This window comes from Acomys minous, assembly GCF_964271855.1.
Source record: "Acomys minous genome assembly, chromosome: 20".
Taxonomy (NCBI): Eukaryota; Metazoa; Chordata; class Mammalia; order Rodentia; family Muridae; genus Acomys; species Acomys minous.
This window is the reverse complement of record NC_140502.1, coordinates 17,115,729-17,130,905: the sequence shown is the minus strand read 5'-3', so window position 1 is coordinate 17,130,905 and position 15,177 is coordinate 17,115,729. Positions and strand designations below refer to the sequence as shown.

Sequence of the window (15,177 nt, the reverse complement as noted above, 5' to 3'; positions counted from 1 at the left end):
AGGCCACATACTCAGCTTCTTATGTAACTTTTGGGGACTCAAATTCAGGTCCTTAGTTCTTGCCCAGAAGGCCCCTCTTACTCTTTGTGCCATCTCCCCAGCCCTTGTCTTGTTTTGAAACACAGTCTCTCTACCCTGAACACACTCTACAGTTCAGGGTGACCCATGAACTTGACCCATGAACTCAAGAAGCAGGAGGGTTGGTCATGAGCAACACTACCCAGCTTTTTTTGTTTTAAAAGTGTGTATGCAAACATACATGCCACAGCATGCCCTGTGAAGCTTGGGAACCACCTGCTTGCACAAGTTGGCTCTTTTCTTCCACCATATGGGTTCTGGGCATTAATCTCAGGCTTGGTAGCAACAACCTTTACCTACCGAGGCATCTTGGCAGCCCCATGCCCAGCATTATCTTTAATTGAAAAAAAAAAAATAGCCGGGGCGTGGTGGTGCACGGCACTCGGGAGGCAGCGGCAGGCGGATCGCTGTGAGTTCAAGGCCAGCCTGGTCTACAAAGTGAGTCTAGGACAGCCAAGGCCAACATAGAGAGACCCTGTCTCAAAAAACCAAAAAAAAAAACAAAAAAAAAAAAACTCAGTACTCAGGAGGTAGGGGCAGGCAGACCTATGTGAGTTCGAGGCCAGCTTGGTCTACAGAGTGAGTTTCAGGGCTACACAGAAAATCCCCGTCTCAAAATTTAAAAACCGCACAAAAATATAATAAGAAAGTCTGGAAGAAATATCATTTATACTTTTCTAAGATGGCCTTTTCGCCTCTTTGCAACGCTACACTTTAGCAAGATGGCCGCAAACAGGAAGTGCGTCACGACTACGTCGGGCGAACTGCGCAGGCTCCGAACCGGATATCAGGGTCTTGAGCGACTGAGCTCTTCCTTTAAGAAGATGGCGGCGGGAAGTAAGAGCGGCGGTGAGGAGCGCGGCTCGGGAAGCCACGCGGACTCTGGCTTCCTAGGGCTGCGGCCCACTTCCGTGGATCCCGCGCTGAGGCGGCGGCGGCGGGGCCCCAGAAACAAGAAGCGCGGCTGGCGGAGGCTCGCGGAGGAGCCGCTCGGGATAGAGGTAGACCAGTTCCTGGAAGACGTACGGCTGCAGGAGCGCACGGCCGGGTACGTGGGGGCGGGACTTCCGGTAGCGTGCTCCCCGCCCCCCCACATTCCCCGCAACCCCCTTCACTATGGCCTGGCCCAAGACCTGTCGGCAATTCCGGCTCCCCGGGTCTCGGGGTAGAAGACGTTTTAGTATCGTCGTTAACAAAAAAGTATGCAGAAATCCCAACAAGGCTTAAAAGTTTCTTTTAGGCTTTTTAAAAGTTGGGAGACAGAGGCAGGCGGATCGCTGTGAGTTCGAGGCCAGCCTGGTCTACAAAGCGAGTCCGAGACAGCCAAGGCTACACAGAGTAACCCTGTCTCGAAAAAAAAAAAGTATTGTTTTGAAACAGGGCCTCATTAGGTAGCTCTGGATGGCCTGGCACGCGGTGTGTAGACAAGGCTGGCCTCGAATTCAGTTTCTTCGGTTTCTTCTCCCTCCCGAGTGCTTGGGTTAAAGCTTTGTGCCACAGCGTTTGAATCACAGACGAATGAAAATAACTTACGTTCACCCCATCGCGCTACCGTTTCGAATCCCATGTGATGTGATGTGAAAGCGCCAGAGGTGACCTAGGAGGACCCCATGGTTTGAGCAGCTGTGGGATGGGCCCAAAGAGTTATGCTCCCTCTTAGCAGGGCCTGCTGTCTCCCCAGCATTCCTTTGGCTAATGGGCTGCATTTTTATCTTGCAGTGGCTTGTTGGCAGAGGCCCCAAATGAAAAGCTCTTCTTTGTGGACACTGGATCCAAGAGAAAAGGTGAGGAGGGCTTTTTTTAAAAATTTTTTTAATTTAGTTTTATTTTATGTGCATTGGTGTGTAGGTGTCAGATGCCTTGGAACTGGAGTTACAGATAGTTGTGAGCTCCCATGTGGTTGCTGGGAATTGAACCCTGCTCCTTTGGAAGAGCAGACAGTGCTCTTAACCACTGAGCCATCTCTCCAGCCCCACAAAACTTTTTCTTTTTTGAGACAGTCTCACCATGTATAGCTGGCCTCAAACTTAAGCATCTGCTTGCTTCTGCCTAGTGAGTGCAGGAAATAAAGGCATCCTCCACTATGGAGGTTAGAAGGGGCCACCTTTAGCATAAAGGATTACTTTGACTGTGTGGAGAGCAAGTTTTAAAGATTATGTTATGAAAAGCAACCTTTGTTGTTGTTGTTGTTGTTTGGTGGGGATTTTCGAGACAGCGTCTCTCTGTGTAGCCTTGGCTGTCTTAGACTCACTTTGGAGACCAGGCTGGCCTCGAACTCACAAAGATCCATCTGCCTCTGCCTCTGCCTCCCAAGTGCTGGGGTTAAAGGCGTTTGTTTTGTTTTGCTGAGCTGTCTTCCCCCCCCCCCCAACAGTTCTCTTTTCAAAAGAGTGTGATGGTAGGTGTAGTGCCCCACAACTTTAACCCCAGCACTCTGGAGGCAGAAGCAGCCAGGCCTCTTTGAGTTAGAGGCCAGCCTGGTCTACACTGTGAGCTCCGGGACAGCTAGGACGACACGGTGAGACCTTGTTTCAAAACAAAGGGGAGAATCTGTTTTAGCCAGCAGGAAGGAAACATGTCTCGGCAAGCTGGCTTGACTCTGCTAGAACGTGGGTTTGGACCTGCTGGGACACGAAGACAAGGGCGAGTTAGGGACTGCTTTGATGAATGATTGGGTTGTCACCAGTGTGGTAGAAAAACAAAGCTGGCCACCTGATGCGACAGGTACTGCAACCAAGCCTGGTCCAGAAGGACTGGGACACCAATGGCTTTCAGAGCAAGCTGGGAGCTTTTGCTCACAGCCAGGTACCTTAATGTGCAGGACACTAGTCAGAGGGTCCTGCTAATGCAAACAAGACTTGTTTGACAAGGTCTGGAGGAACCAGGGAAGCCGCACAGGGACTGTTGCCTTTTTCAAACTTTTTGGGTTTTTTGTTTTGTTTTGTTTTGTTTTTTTGAGACAGGGTTTCTCTGTGTAGCCTTGCCTGTCCTGGACTTGCTTGGTAGACCAGGCTGGCCTCCAGCTCACAGAGATCCTCCTGCCTCTGCCTCTCTGAGTGCTGGGCTTGCTTTTTTTTTTTTTTTTTTTGTTCCCAATATTAACATATAAAGTATAGGTTTCATCATGATGTCTTAATGTCACCATGCTTTATTCTCTGCTCTACTTATCTCCGCTGGGAGAGCCTCTTCTGAGAGTTAGCTCCTTTTGTTTTCTCTCTCTAAAAAAAAGTTTGTTAGAGTTACCTGTCTGTGCACCATCGGTGTGCCTGGTGCCCCCAGAGATCAAAAAACAGTGTCAGATCTCCTGGAACTGGAGTTCTGGATGGTTTCGAGCCTCTGTGGGACGGCTGGGAACTGGTCATCTGCAAGCACTGCGTGTTAATAACTGCTGGTCATCTCTCCAGCCTCCGTTCTTCTTATTACGCTTATTTAATTGTCACATCTCCTTCCTGTTCTCCTGGTCCCGTTTTTAGTTCTGTCGTGCACATGCCAGCTATGTTTTGGTTTGGTTTATTTATTTAGTACAGGGTCTCTCTGTAGCCCTGCTGGTCTGGAACTTGCTGTGCGTACCAGGCTAGTCTTGAACTCACCCCAAATCTGCCTGTCTCTGCTGGAACGAAAGGTCTGTGCCACCACACTCAGGCCAGTTCATGTAGTTTTAAATCTAGGTTCTACATACAAGGGAAAACATAGTGTTCATCTTCCTGAGTGTGGCTTAGTTTTGCTTAATTAGTGATTTCCAGGTTTTGTTTTTGTTGTGAGACAAGGTCTCGTTCTGTCCCTAGCCTAGCTGAAAGGTCACTGTGTAACTAGGCTAGCCTGGGACTCACGTCCTCATGCCTCAGCGTCCGAGGTACTTGGATTATAGGTAGGAGCTAACAGGTCAAGGTATAAAGTTTCATTCCTAAAGGGAGTTAGCATTCAGTTGCTTTTTTTTCTTTTAATTATTTATTTATTTTTATCTTGTGTGCATTGGTGTTTTGCCTGCAAGTATGTCTGTGTGAGGGTGTCTGGTCTTGGAGTTATAGACAATTGTGAGCTGCCATGTGGGTGCTGGGAATTGAACCTGAGTCCTCAGGAAGAACAGTCAGTGATCTTAACCTCTGAGGCATCGCTCTAGCCCCTCAGATTTTGATTTTGCGTGTGTGTGTGTGTGTGTGTGTGTGTGTGTGTGTGTGTGTGTGTTCGCGCGTGCTTGCATATGATCAGAGGACAGTATGTCCTCCTATTATGTGGGTTCCTGGGATTGAACTCAGATCGCCAGGCTTGGCAACCAGAGCCTTTGCCACTGAGCCATCTTGCAGTTCAGCATTCAGTTTTCCACGGCATATGGCTGCTGCTGCTGCTGTTTCTTGACTTTCTGGGTGGAGCCCAGGGCCCTGTGGCTCAGGCACTCTCATCCTCTGCTAGCTTTTTGGAGTTAGATTCTTTCTCTGTGGCTCAGGCTGGCCTAAGACTCAATCCTCCCACCTCAGCCTGCAGAGTTCAGTATTACAGGTGTGCACCAGCATGCCTGGCCTCCTTTAGGGTGCTCTAGAGTAGGGTTTTTTTTTTTTGTATTTTTGTATTTTTGTTTCAAGACAGGGTTTCTCTGTGTAGCCTTGGTTGTCCTGGACTCGCTCTGTAGACCAGGCTGGCCTTGAACTCACAGCGATCCGCCTGCCTCTGCCTCCCAAGTGCTGGGACTAAAGGCGTGCGCCACTACCGCCTGGCACTACAGTAGAATTCTTTTTTCACATGGTGGGCTTTGAAAGTAGAGAGCAGAGTGCTGAGATGGCCACTGTTGCTCCCCCTTGAGTCTTGCACCCCCTGGGTGCCTGTCCTCTTCCCTGTTAGTTCTGAGGTCCTTTCCCTGTTGGGTCTCTGAGTCCCTTCAGATGGCTCCGTGGGGATTTAGTCACCATGACAAGGCCTGTCTCTTGTTGGCGTAGGCTGTGGGTGAGTCAGATCTGGGCCTCTGGGATCTTCATCTTCCCCCGTAGGTGAACAGGGTCTGTCTGGGACCCTTAGGGTATGTGCTGCATCACCTGGGTTGCAGGCCCTCAGGCCCCATGTGACCTGACGTGGAGGGTTGGTGTGTGAAGGTGGGGGGACTCAGGTGAGGACTCTTCCCCCTGCTGCAGAGCGGAGCAAGAAGAAGACTGGGGTCCAGAAGAAGTCACAGCGTCTCCAGAAACCCCTGCGGGTTGACCTTGCCCTTGAGAATCATTCTAAGGTCCCTGCTCCCAAAGAGTGAGTCCTTCCAGCCCTGGTCCTGAAGACTCTGCGGAAAGGTGGAGTGATGGGGGCAGTTGGGAGGGCAGACTAGGGCATAGCCAGGTCTCTGGAGAGTGGCTTAAGAGGATTCAGCCTTGGTGCCGACGCAACATGGTAGCCTGGACCTACTAGGGCTCTGGGAGAGAGGGCCTTCTGGGCACAGGTGAGATGGGCTGAGTGTCAGCCCTAGGAGAGGCCAGGCTGCCGTGAGGGGGAGTCTGGTGAGGTCTGGTATTGTGGATGCTTAGATCCACCTGCAGTAGAGGGCATAAGATGCTGTGCTGAGTCAGTTCACAAGGAGGCTACAGTGAGGTAGGCAGGAGAAAGGATGCTGAGCAGCAAGAAGAGCCCACCTGGAAGGGGCCGGGCACTGCTCAGCTGTCGCCTTACCGCTTGCCACTCTGCCCTTACCCAGCATCCTCGCACACCAGGTCCCCAACGCCAAGAAGCTCAGGCGAAAGGAGGAACTATGGGAGAAGCTGGCGAAGCAGGGCCAGCTGCCCAGGGAGGTGCGCAAGGCACAGGCCCGGCTCCTCAGTCCTCCTGCACCAAAGGCCAGACCTGAGCTACAGGACATCATTGAGCGGCCCTTCTATGACCTCTGGAACCCAAACAGTGAGTGATTCTGCACTCACTTGCCGATGGGTGGGATTGTTCTGGGTGGCTGTCCAAGAATGTGGTCCCCAAGGGTACCCAACACTGCAGGTGTCGGTAGGCTTCCAACATGGAGTCTGAGGTCTTCAGTGCTGCCTTTCCTATTTCTGGGGGTCTGAGCATCTTCTTCCCTGGATTTCAGTGTCACTGTTAGCAGTACAGTCCTTGGGGCACAAACCTCTCTCTCCTAGAAAGCTCACCGCGGTTGCTCTCCTCTCCCTGCAGACCCTCTGGACAAACCTTTGGTTGGTCAGGATGCATTTTTTCTGGAGCAGACCAAGAAGAAGGGTGTGAGGGTAAGGTTGCGCAGGTGGGCAGTGGGGTAGGAGGGCCTCGTGTCTGTCCTCCTAGTGGTGCGTGTCCCTGTCCCAGCCTCCATGATGACTCACCTTGGGAAGGTGACCTCACTTCAGTGCCTCCACTGAAGTGCGGGGGCTTTTGCTCCCATGCCCCAGCCAGAAATCGGGTTGAGGGCAGGGGCCTTGTGTCAGTGCCTCATGGTGGAAGGCTAGGCGCAGAAAAGGGTACAGGGTGAAGCCTTTAGTGAGACTTCAGTCCTCTTGAGGCCTACCTTGTCAGGCCCCGCTTCTTAGTGGTCTCACGCTGGCCTTGAAGCTTCAGTGTAGGCATTTTAGGGGTACACTGCTGGTTCATGGCATGGAGCTCATCCTGCCTCCCTGGCCCTGTCTTCCTCTAGCGGCCACCACGCCTCCACGTCAAGCCCTCCCAGGTGCCTGCAGTGGAGGTGACTGCTGCGGGAGCCTCCTACAACCCAACCTTTGAAGATCACCAGGTAGGTGTGCAGGGGCCTCCTGGCCTAACCAGGTGCAGGTTTCACTGTCCTTTCAGGCCTCCTTTGTAGTCCCTTTTCCCCTTAGCTCGGCCCCCGCTGCTTCCTTCCCAGGAAATTGTCTGTTCAAGGGCCATAGCATCCAACCAGAACCCAGCATGGTGTGAGGGTGACAGCGGCTCAGGCGTCTTCTTTGGGTGTGTGGAGAGGGTGGAGCCACGAGCTGGGACCAGTGTGGAGGCTCAGGCATGGAATGGGACCAGGAGGGCAGCCCTGACACTAGATTCTCCCCGAACTGTTGCCTCTGCCCAGGCCCTGCTTCGAGAAGCCCATGAGGTGGAGCTGCATCGTGAGAAAGAGGCGGTAAAGCTGGAGCGACAGCTGGCTCTGCCTACCGCAGAGCAAGTGGCCACCCAGGTGAGCCCCGTCCACCACCTGTCACCACTGTGACCCCACCTGCCCCTGCCTGCTGACCACCCTGCTCCCTAGGAATCCGTGTTTCGGGAGATGTGCGAGGGTCTGCTGGAGGAGTCTGATGGTGAGGAGGAGCCAGGCTGTGCTGAGCAGCCAGAGGCTGATGATGGAGCTGCCGGGACCTCACCCACCTGTGTTGCTGGTCCTGAGAAGAGGATGGAGAAGAAGACAGAGCAGCAGCGGCGTCGGGAGAAGGCTGCTCGCAAGCTGGTGAGCACCTCACTCTGGGCGCATGTGGCCACACAGGGCACTCAGCACCACCTTCCACGGTCCTTGGACTGAGGTGTATGACAAAGCACACAGCTGTTGAGTGACCTGATACCAATGCCATCAAAGGGGAGGTCATGGCTTTGTGGGGCCCTGGGTGGGGAAGGCTGGGCAGAGGGCCACTGGGCTGAGCTCTCCTTACCCTCTGTCCACAGCGGGTGCAACAAGCTGCACTGCGGGCAGCCCGGCTTCAGCACCAAGAACTCTTCAGGCTTCGTGGGATCAAGACCCAGGTGGCCCAGAGGCTGGCCGAGCTGGCACGGCGGAGGGAGCAGCGGCGTTTGCGGCGACTGGCAGAGGCGAACAAGCCCCGCAGGCTGGGCCGGCTTAAGTAAGGCCCGGGCTAGGGCTCCAGGAAGTGGAGGTCTCCGGGGGAGATTGTGGTACTTCCTGGGCCTCTGAGAGCCAACTCCTCTGAGTGTCCTCAACCCCGTGTTCTGCAGGTACCAGGACCCTGACATTGATGTGCAGCTCAGCTCTGAGCTGTCTGGCTCTCTCAGAACGCTGAAGGTACTTGTCATGAGGGTGGCAGGTGCTATGGGGACTCTGTGCCCAATGATGATAACCATCCTTGCTCCCCGTGCCCTCTGGGGCTATGGGCGACACCATGGCTGCCCTGGGCTGGGCCAGTTGGGCCATTGCCTGGGGACTGAGGGCACAGGGTCAGGAAGTTAAGGGGCAGGTGCTGATGTGAAGGCCTTTTGTCACAGTCCATCTTGTGTCGGTCCTAGTGGGTCTCCTCAAGCTGCGCATGTCTGGGGCGTGGACTGGCACTGGGCATCCCATTTTTGCAGTCTTTGCCTTTGTCCTCTGAGCCTAGCCAGGGCAGCGTCTCACGGACTTTAGTATAGTACAGGGCGCCTGGGACTCAGCAGGGTGGCCTAGGGTACTCTGTGGAGGCTGCTGAGCTCTGTCTGGACCCCAGTACTGTCTAGGGCTTGGCTGCTTTCTCACAGGTCCTGCTAAAGTCTCTCTCTGTCCCTTTGTCCCACAGCCCGAAGGTAACATACTCCGAGACAGGTTCAAGAGCTTCCAGAAGAGAAATATGATTGAGCCCCGGGAGCGAGCCAAGTAAGACCTGCCATAGTGGGAAGGAGACGGGAGGGGTTAAGGACACACCCCAGCGTGCTGAGCTGCAGGATGCTCACCATGCTTGCCCCTTCTCCAGGTTCAAGCGCAAATACAAAGTGAAGCTGGTGGAGAGGCGCTCCTTCCGTGAGACACAGTGAGTGAGACCCTCCCACACGCGGCTGGCATCCTGTGAGCCGTGGTTTGCCTCGCCCCACAGTAGCCTCCTTCCTTTTGAAAGCTGCCAGTTTCGGGGCCCTTCCAAAACCCCATGACTGGTCAGCCAATTGTGGGGAGGGAGGAATCTAGAGTAGGGGTGGAGAGGGTACCCGAGGGAAACAAAAGTCCTGCCAGGCGTGGTGGCGCACGCCTTTAATCCCAGCACTTGGGAGGCAGAGGCAGGCGGATCGCTGTGAGTTCGAGGCCAGCCTGGTCTACAAAGTGAGTCCAGGACAGCCAAGGCTACACAGAGAGAGACTCTGTCTCGAAAAACCAAAAAAAAAAAAAAAAAAAAAAAAGTCCCAAACTAGAAGAGGTATTAGGTGCAAAAGGCTGTGGGGCACAGCCCTCCACTCGTCCACCTCACCTCTGTCCTCTGTCCTCAGGTTGTAGCTGTGCAGATGTCGGAGCCCTGCCCCTCAATAAAGTGCTGTGACCAGCCCTGGGGTCTTGATACCTTCTTCTTACAAGCAGTGTCTCACCTGAAGTCGATCCACCCCATTTCTGCCCTTCCTCTGCTGCCCAGGACTTTGGTAGCATAGTCCTCTCCACCAAAGCCTGCTACCTGTGTTGGGTGTGTGGAGACCACAGCTCTATTGCTATCGCTGAGCCAAGCCCCCAGCCCCTCACTGGGGGATTCTAGGCAGGGGCTCTACCACTGAGCCACGCCCCAGCCCCTCACTGGGGGATTCTAGGCAGGGGCTCTACCACTGAGCCAAGCCCCCAGCCCCTCCCTAGGGGATTCTAGGCAGGGGCTCTACCACTGAGCCAAGCCCCCAGCCCCTCACTGGGAGATTCTAGGCAGGGGCTCTACCACTGAGCCAAGCCCCCAGCCCCTCCCTAGGGGATTCTAGGCAGGGGCTCTACCACTGAGCCAAGCCCCCAGCCCCTCACTGGGGGATTCTAGGCAGGGGCTCTACCACTGAGCCACACCCCCAGCCCCTCACTGGGAGATTCTAGGCAGGGGCTCTACCACTGAGCCAAGCCCCCAGCCCCTCCCTAGGGGATTCTAGGCAGGGGCTCTACCACTGAGCCAAGCCCCCAGCCCCTCACTGGGGGATTCTAGGCAGGGGCTCTACCACTGAGCCAAGCCCCCAGCCCCTCCCTAGGGGATTCTAGGCAGGGGCTCTACCACTGAGCCACGCCCCCAGCCCCTCACTGGGGGATTCTAGGCAGGGGCTCTACCACTGAGCCACACCCCCAGCCCCTCACTGGGGGATTCTAGGCAGGGGCTCTACCACTGAGCCATGCCCCCAGCCCCTCACTGGGGGATTCTAGGCAGGGGCTCTACCACTGAGCCATGCCCCCAGCCCCTCACTGGGGGATTCTAGGCAGGGGCTCTACCACTGAGCCACACCCCCAGCCCCTCACTGGGGGATTCTAGGCAGGGGCTCTGCTGCTGAGCTGTGTCCTCATATCCACCTCCAGGAAAGCTCTTCCTGTGGGTAATCAGGGTTTCCTCTTCAGTTTCTTCAGATCTTTGCTCAAGCTTCAGGTCTCGCTGCAGTCTCCTTTAACATCTGGCCTGTTGTAAATTGTAGCCCTTCCTAGTACTCTCTAGTCTTTTTCCCTTGTGGCATTTGTCACCCTTGGCGTTCTGTTTATCTTCTCTGTAGTTCGGTTTGTTTAGATAGGGTCTTATGTAGCCTCACACTCTGTATAACTTAGGGTCACTCCCTCCTCCTCCCTCCCAATTCTGGGATTGCAGGCGAGCACCATCACACCTTGCCATTGTGTATAATAGATGCAGTTTTAAGTGCCACTAATTTTATAGCAGCATCTGTAAAACAGGTGAGCTGTCCAGGTGTCAAACACTCGAGACCGTGGACTGAGTTAGGCCTCTGTGAAGCAGCCAAGCTAAGTGACTCAGGTAGACTCACTGCTTTCCAGCAAGTGTCCGGGGCTGATCTGAGCTGCTTAGGCCATCAGGCACGGGCCCCTCGTCATTTCCTGTGTAGAAACAAACACCTTTGGCAAACAACCAAGTCTACATCCTGAAAGGGGAAAAGAAATGGGGCTGGAAAGACAGTTTAGTTTAGAGTGCTGGCTGCTTTGGCAGAGGACCTGGGTTAGTGCCACCCAGCACACAACAGTGGGTCCTCAAAATTACCTGTAAAGTCAGGCTTGAGGCATCCAGTGGCTTCTCCTGGCCCTTAATCTGTGTATGCCTGTCTCCCCTATTCCTGGTTTTTGGTGTCTGGAGACAGGGTCTCACTATAGTCTTGGATCCTTGGTGCCTCGTCTTCCTGAATGTTTGAACAATAGGCCGTCCCTGCTCCGCTAGTTTTTTATATATTTTAATTTATTGAAGTTTTCATACACGTAGAGTGTATTTTGATCCTGTTCGCCTCATTCCCAGAAACTCCTGGTCTAGAGTGGAATGGGTTTGAAACCAGTATGTCAAGTGTCTCTGACCTCCAGGCTGTGGTGAACTAACCTGGAAGCCGCCTGGGCCAGCCTAGAAAGGGGTAAGAAGATGCAGCCATGTTTGACAGACATCACATGCTGGGACTGGAACATGGGCCCTCTGGAAGAGTAGCCAGTGCTCTTGGTGGCTGAGCCATCTCTTTGTTTATTTTTTATTTTTTTGGTGTATGTTTGTGTGCTCATGTAGTCGTAGAAGCCAGAGAGGGCTTTGATATTTTGGAAGGAGTACGCCACCAAACTGAACTCTTGCCCTCTTAAAACCAGCAAGCAGTCTCCCCACCTCTTTAAAATTGAGACGAGGTCTCCAGTAGCCCAGGTTAGCCCTGAATCTCCGCGGCCACAGTGGAGGGCCTTGAACTTCTGGTCCTCCTGTGTCCATCTCTTGAGTGCTGGAATTAACCGCTATACACTACCCTGCCTGGTTTTATTTGGTGCTGTGCTTTGAACCCAGGGCTTCGTGCACCTTAAACAAGCACTCTACCAACAGCCACAGCTCTGAGACTTTGTCTTTTTTTTTGTTTTTGTTTTTTGTTTTTTTGTTTTTGGTTTTTCAAGACAGGGTTTCTCTGTGTAGCCTTGGCTGTCCTGGACTCACTTTGTAGTCCAGGCTGGCCTCAAACTCACAGCGATCCACCTGCCTCTGCCTCCCAAGTGCTGGGATTACAGGCGTGCACCACCACGCCCGGCTCCTGAGACTTTGTCTTAAAAGGGGAAAAAAAAGCTCAGCACAGGAAAACTGGCACCACTGGGGAAGGATAATGAGTTTGCTGAACCCTGCTGCCCCTGCAACCTGGCACGGAGTCTGTTGAGCGCATGCCAGAGCGCTTGGTCGGCCCCACGCAGCACCGCACACAAAAGCCCCTGGCCAGCTTCCTCCCATTCTCACCGCGCCAGGCCTTAAGCTTTCTCCCAGATCGCCCCGTTTCCTAACAGCCCCCAGGAGTGAGATCAGCCTGTGAAAAGGGCTCTGTTTACCTCCCCCGCGGCCCCCTCCACCCATTGTATTAGCAGCCGGCAAACACAGCAGGAGAGAATGGCCCAGTGTTGATGTCTGTAACAGGCAGGTGGTGGTTTATCCAGTGACGTGCTACCCTGCATGCAGAGAGGTTGTTACTTTACCTGCGGGAGGGAGGTCGCACAGCCTCGCACCAGGGCCAGGGTTTGAAATTGGAACATGGGTCGGCAGCCTGGTTCCCTCCCTCCCAGGTTGCGCTGATGGCAATGCCAGATGGAGCATGGGCCGTTTACTGCGTGTGGAACACACTCATTTCCTGCAGGCTCACTGGATTTCCCAGAGTTCACCTTGAGGGGCCAGGGCCAGGCTGCAGGCTTGCCATACCTCCCAAACCATGCCATCACCCTCGTGGTGACCCAGTGGCCTCCTCTGACCCCCAGCTTCCTCCTCCCCTCCAGCGAGTTCCTAGATTCCCTGTCAGTATAAACATTCTGTGTCAGAGGCCGCTGTTTGAGACTCAGATACTCGGAAAGCATCACTTATTTTTTTCTTTTTAATGTACTCCTGCAACTTTCATTCCTACCTCTTCTGTCCCTGCCACACCCACACATAAAGCACTGTTTTCTAGTCTGCAGAACATTCCTTTCTAGGATAGGTGGGGGAGGGGTGTGACAAGAATAGCTTTCAGGATAGGCTTTATGGGGTAAGTGTGTGGGAATCTGGCTCTGGCCTCTTCCCTTCACTTATTTTATAAAGTACCTGCTCTTTTTTTTTTTTTTTTTAATTGAAGCTCTTAGCCTGGAGAAACCTTTCCAAAGGTCATTTGAAAAAGAAAAGGCACAGAACCTAAAACCACTGAACACTTCTGCCCCACAAGACCCCATCCAAAGCCCTGAAGCATCCTGAAGGACTGTACCATTTGTGACAGAAACCAGATCTACCACAGAGAGCTGCTACAAAGAAAATGACTAACACTCCTGGAGGAAAGTGGTCTAAAGATCTGAGCCAGGTGCATAAAAATACAGCTGGCTAGGCTGTATTCTTGACTTCCTTGGCAACCAGGAAGAAACTTAAGAAGGGAAGATTTATAATGACTGCCCTCTGAAGAAACTGCCCTGCTGGAAAGAGTATCACTTATGGGGAGAACAAATGAACTGGCTCCCTAGAGTGCTTGCTATAACTTGCCAGTGAGGGGGGCTGGGGCGTGTCTCAGTGGTAGAGCCCCTGCCTAGAATCCCCCAGTGAGGGGCTGGGGGTGTGGCTCAGTGGTATAGCCCCTGCCTAGAATCCCTCAGTGAGGGGCTGGGGGCATGGCTCGGTGGTAGAGCCCCTGCCTAGAATCCCCCAGTGAGGGGCTGGGGCGTGGCTCAGCGGTAGAGCCCCTGCCTAGAATCCCCCAGTGAGGGGCTGGAGGCGTGGCTCAGTGGTAGAGCCCCTGCCTAGAATCCCCCAGTGAGGGGCTGGGGGCGTGGCTCAGTGGTAGAGCCCCTGCCTAGAATCCCCCAGTGAGGGGCTGGGGGCGTGGCTCAGTGGTAGAGCCCCTGCCTAGAATCCCCCAGTGAGGGGCTGGGGGCGTGGCTCAGTGGTAGAGCCCCTGCCTAGAATCCCCCAGTGAGGGGCTGGGGGTGTGGCTCAGTGGTAGAGCCCCTGCCTAGAATCCCCCAGTGAGGGGCCAGTGGTGTGACTCAGGGGTAGAACCGGGTGTTGGGGACTGAACCTAGGTCCTCTGGAAAAGCAAATTCTCTTAACTGCTGAGCCTCCGTTCCATCCTTGAATTATTTGTTTTGGGTTATGGTTTGAGAGGTTCAGTCAAACCATGATGGGGAGTGCTTGGCTAAAGAGCATAGTTCAGTCAAGGTGGCCCAGAAGCAGAGATAACAAAGGAAGGAAGGAGACAAGATAGCTAACAACAAGGCCTGGTGAGTTTCTGTAGCTGGGCTCCATCTCCTATAGACAGCAGTCATATTGTGAACCCATTGAGACACCTGTGATGCGTGAGGTGAGAACCCTTGGGAATCTAATCGTCTCTGGGAACCCCTCACTGACATACTCAGAAGTGTGCTTTACTTTTTTGCTTGCCATGGACAACTTTTGCAGGAGTGTGTTCCTATAATCCACCATGTGAGTTCCAGAGTTTGAACTCGGATCCTCAGGCTTGGCAGCAAGCACCTTTACCCACTGAGCCATCTTTCAGGCCCCATTGAGATAAACATCACACATTTTAAAAACTGCTTGGCTTGGCTGGGCAGGGTGGCGCACACCTGTAATCCCAGCACTCAGGCGGCAGAGGCGGTGGATCTCTGTGAGTTCGAGGCCAGCCTGGTCTGCAAAGCGACTCCAGGACAGCCAGGGATACATAGTGAAACCCTGTCTTGAAAAACAAAAACAAACAAAACAAAACAAAACTACTTTGCTAAGTTAGAAGCCAAAGGTCAAGTATCTTAGGATTCCGTTTGTGAGACATGTTCAGAACGGGCCAATCCACAAACAGCAGGAGTTCCCGTGGGCAGATGGCTCCTCCCACATTCCCTCTGACCCCAATAGCCACAGGCACCGACGCTGTTCTGTTTCTGCAGAGTTGACTCAGGAGCACAGGTGGAGTAAGGGTCACAGTTTATTTTTAGCAGGAGAGAAATCGAAAGTCCGCAGCGCAGGGCTGGAGAGGACGGGACAAGGCCTGTGGTTGGCATCTGGATCAGCAGTCTTAGTTTACGATCCTCCTCCCCTGGGACAGTCAGGGTGGTCACCTTCCTGGAGTAGGCAAAGGCTTTCTTAGAAGTCTCCTTACCCACAGTTCAGTCCGTCACATCTGTGACATTAGATACAGGAATGCTATGTACAAGTGTCGCTATAGCGCTTGGGAGGCTGAGGCGTCATCATCTAGCCTGGGCGACACAGCAAGACCCTGTTTCTAAATAATCAGCCAATCATAGAAAGAGGAGGCATTCTGGTTGAGGAGCTTGCCAGGGGAAAGGGCAGCGATGTCCTG

At 53.6% G+C, this 15,177-nt stretch overlaps 1 protein-coding gene across 1 annotated transcript; it reads left to right on the top strand.

The window, feature by feature from the left end:
• The first annotated feature begins 877 nt into the window (after nucleotides 1-877).
• On the top strand, nucleotides 878-9,276 carry NOP53 (NOP53 ribosome biogenesis factor). The gene is made up of 13 exons (XM_084771602.1): nucleotides 878-1,126; nucleotides 1,798-1,862; nucleotides 5,202-5,310; nucleotides 5,750-5,949; nucleotides 6,214-6,284; nucleotides 6,686-6,781; nucleotides 7,091-7,195; nucleotides 7,268-7,462; nucleotides 7,675-7,850; nucleotides 7,963-8,029; nucleotides 8,514-8,590; nucleotides 8,688-8,744; nucleotides 9,193-9,276. Exons 1-13 carry the CDS (start codon nucleotides 903-905, stop codon nucleotides 9,197-9,199), a joined length of 1,449 nt encoding a protein of 482 aa, XP_084627728.1. The 5' UTR covers nucleotides 878-902; the 3' UTR covers nucleotides 9,200-9,276.
• The last annotated feature ends 5,901 nt before the right edge of the window (nucleotides 9,277-15,177 follow it).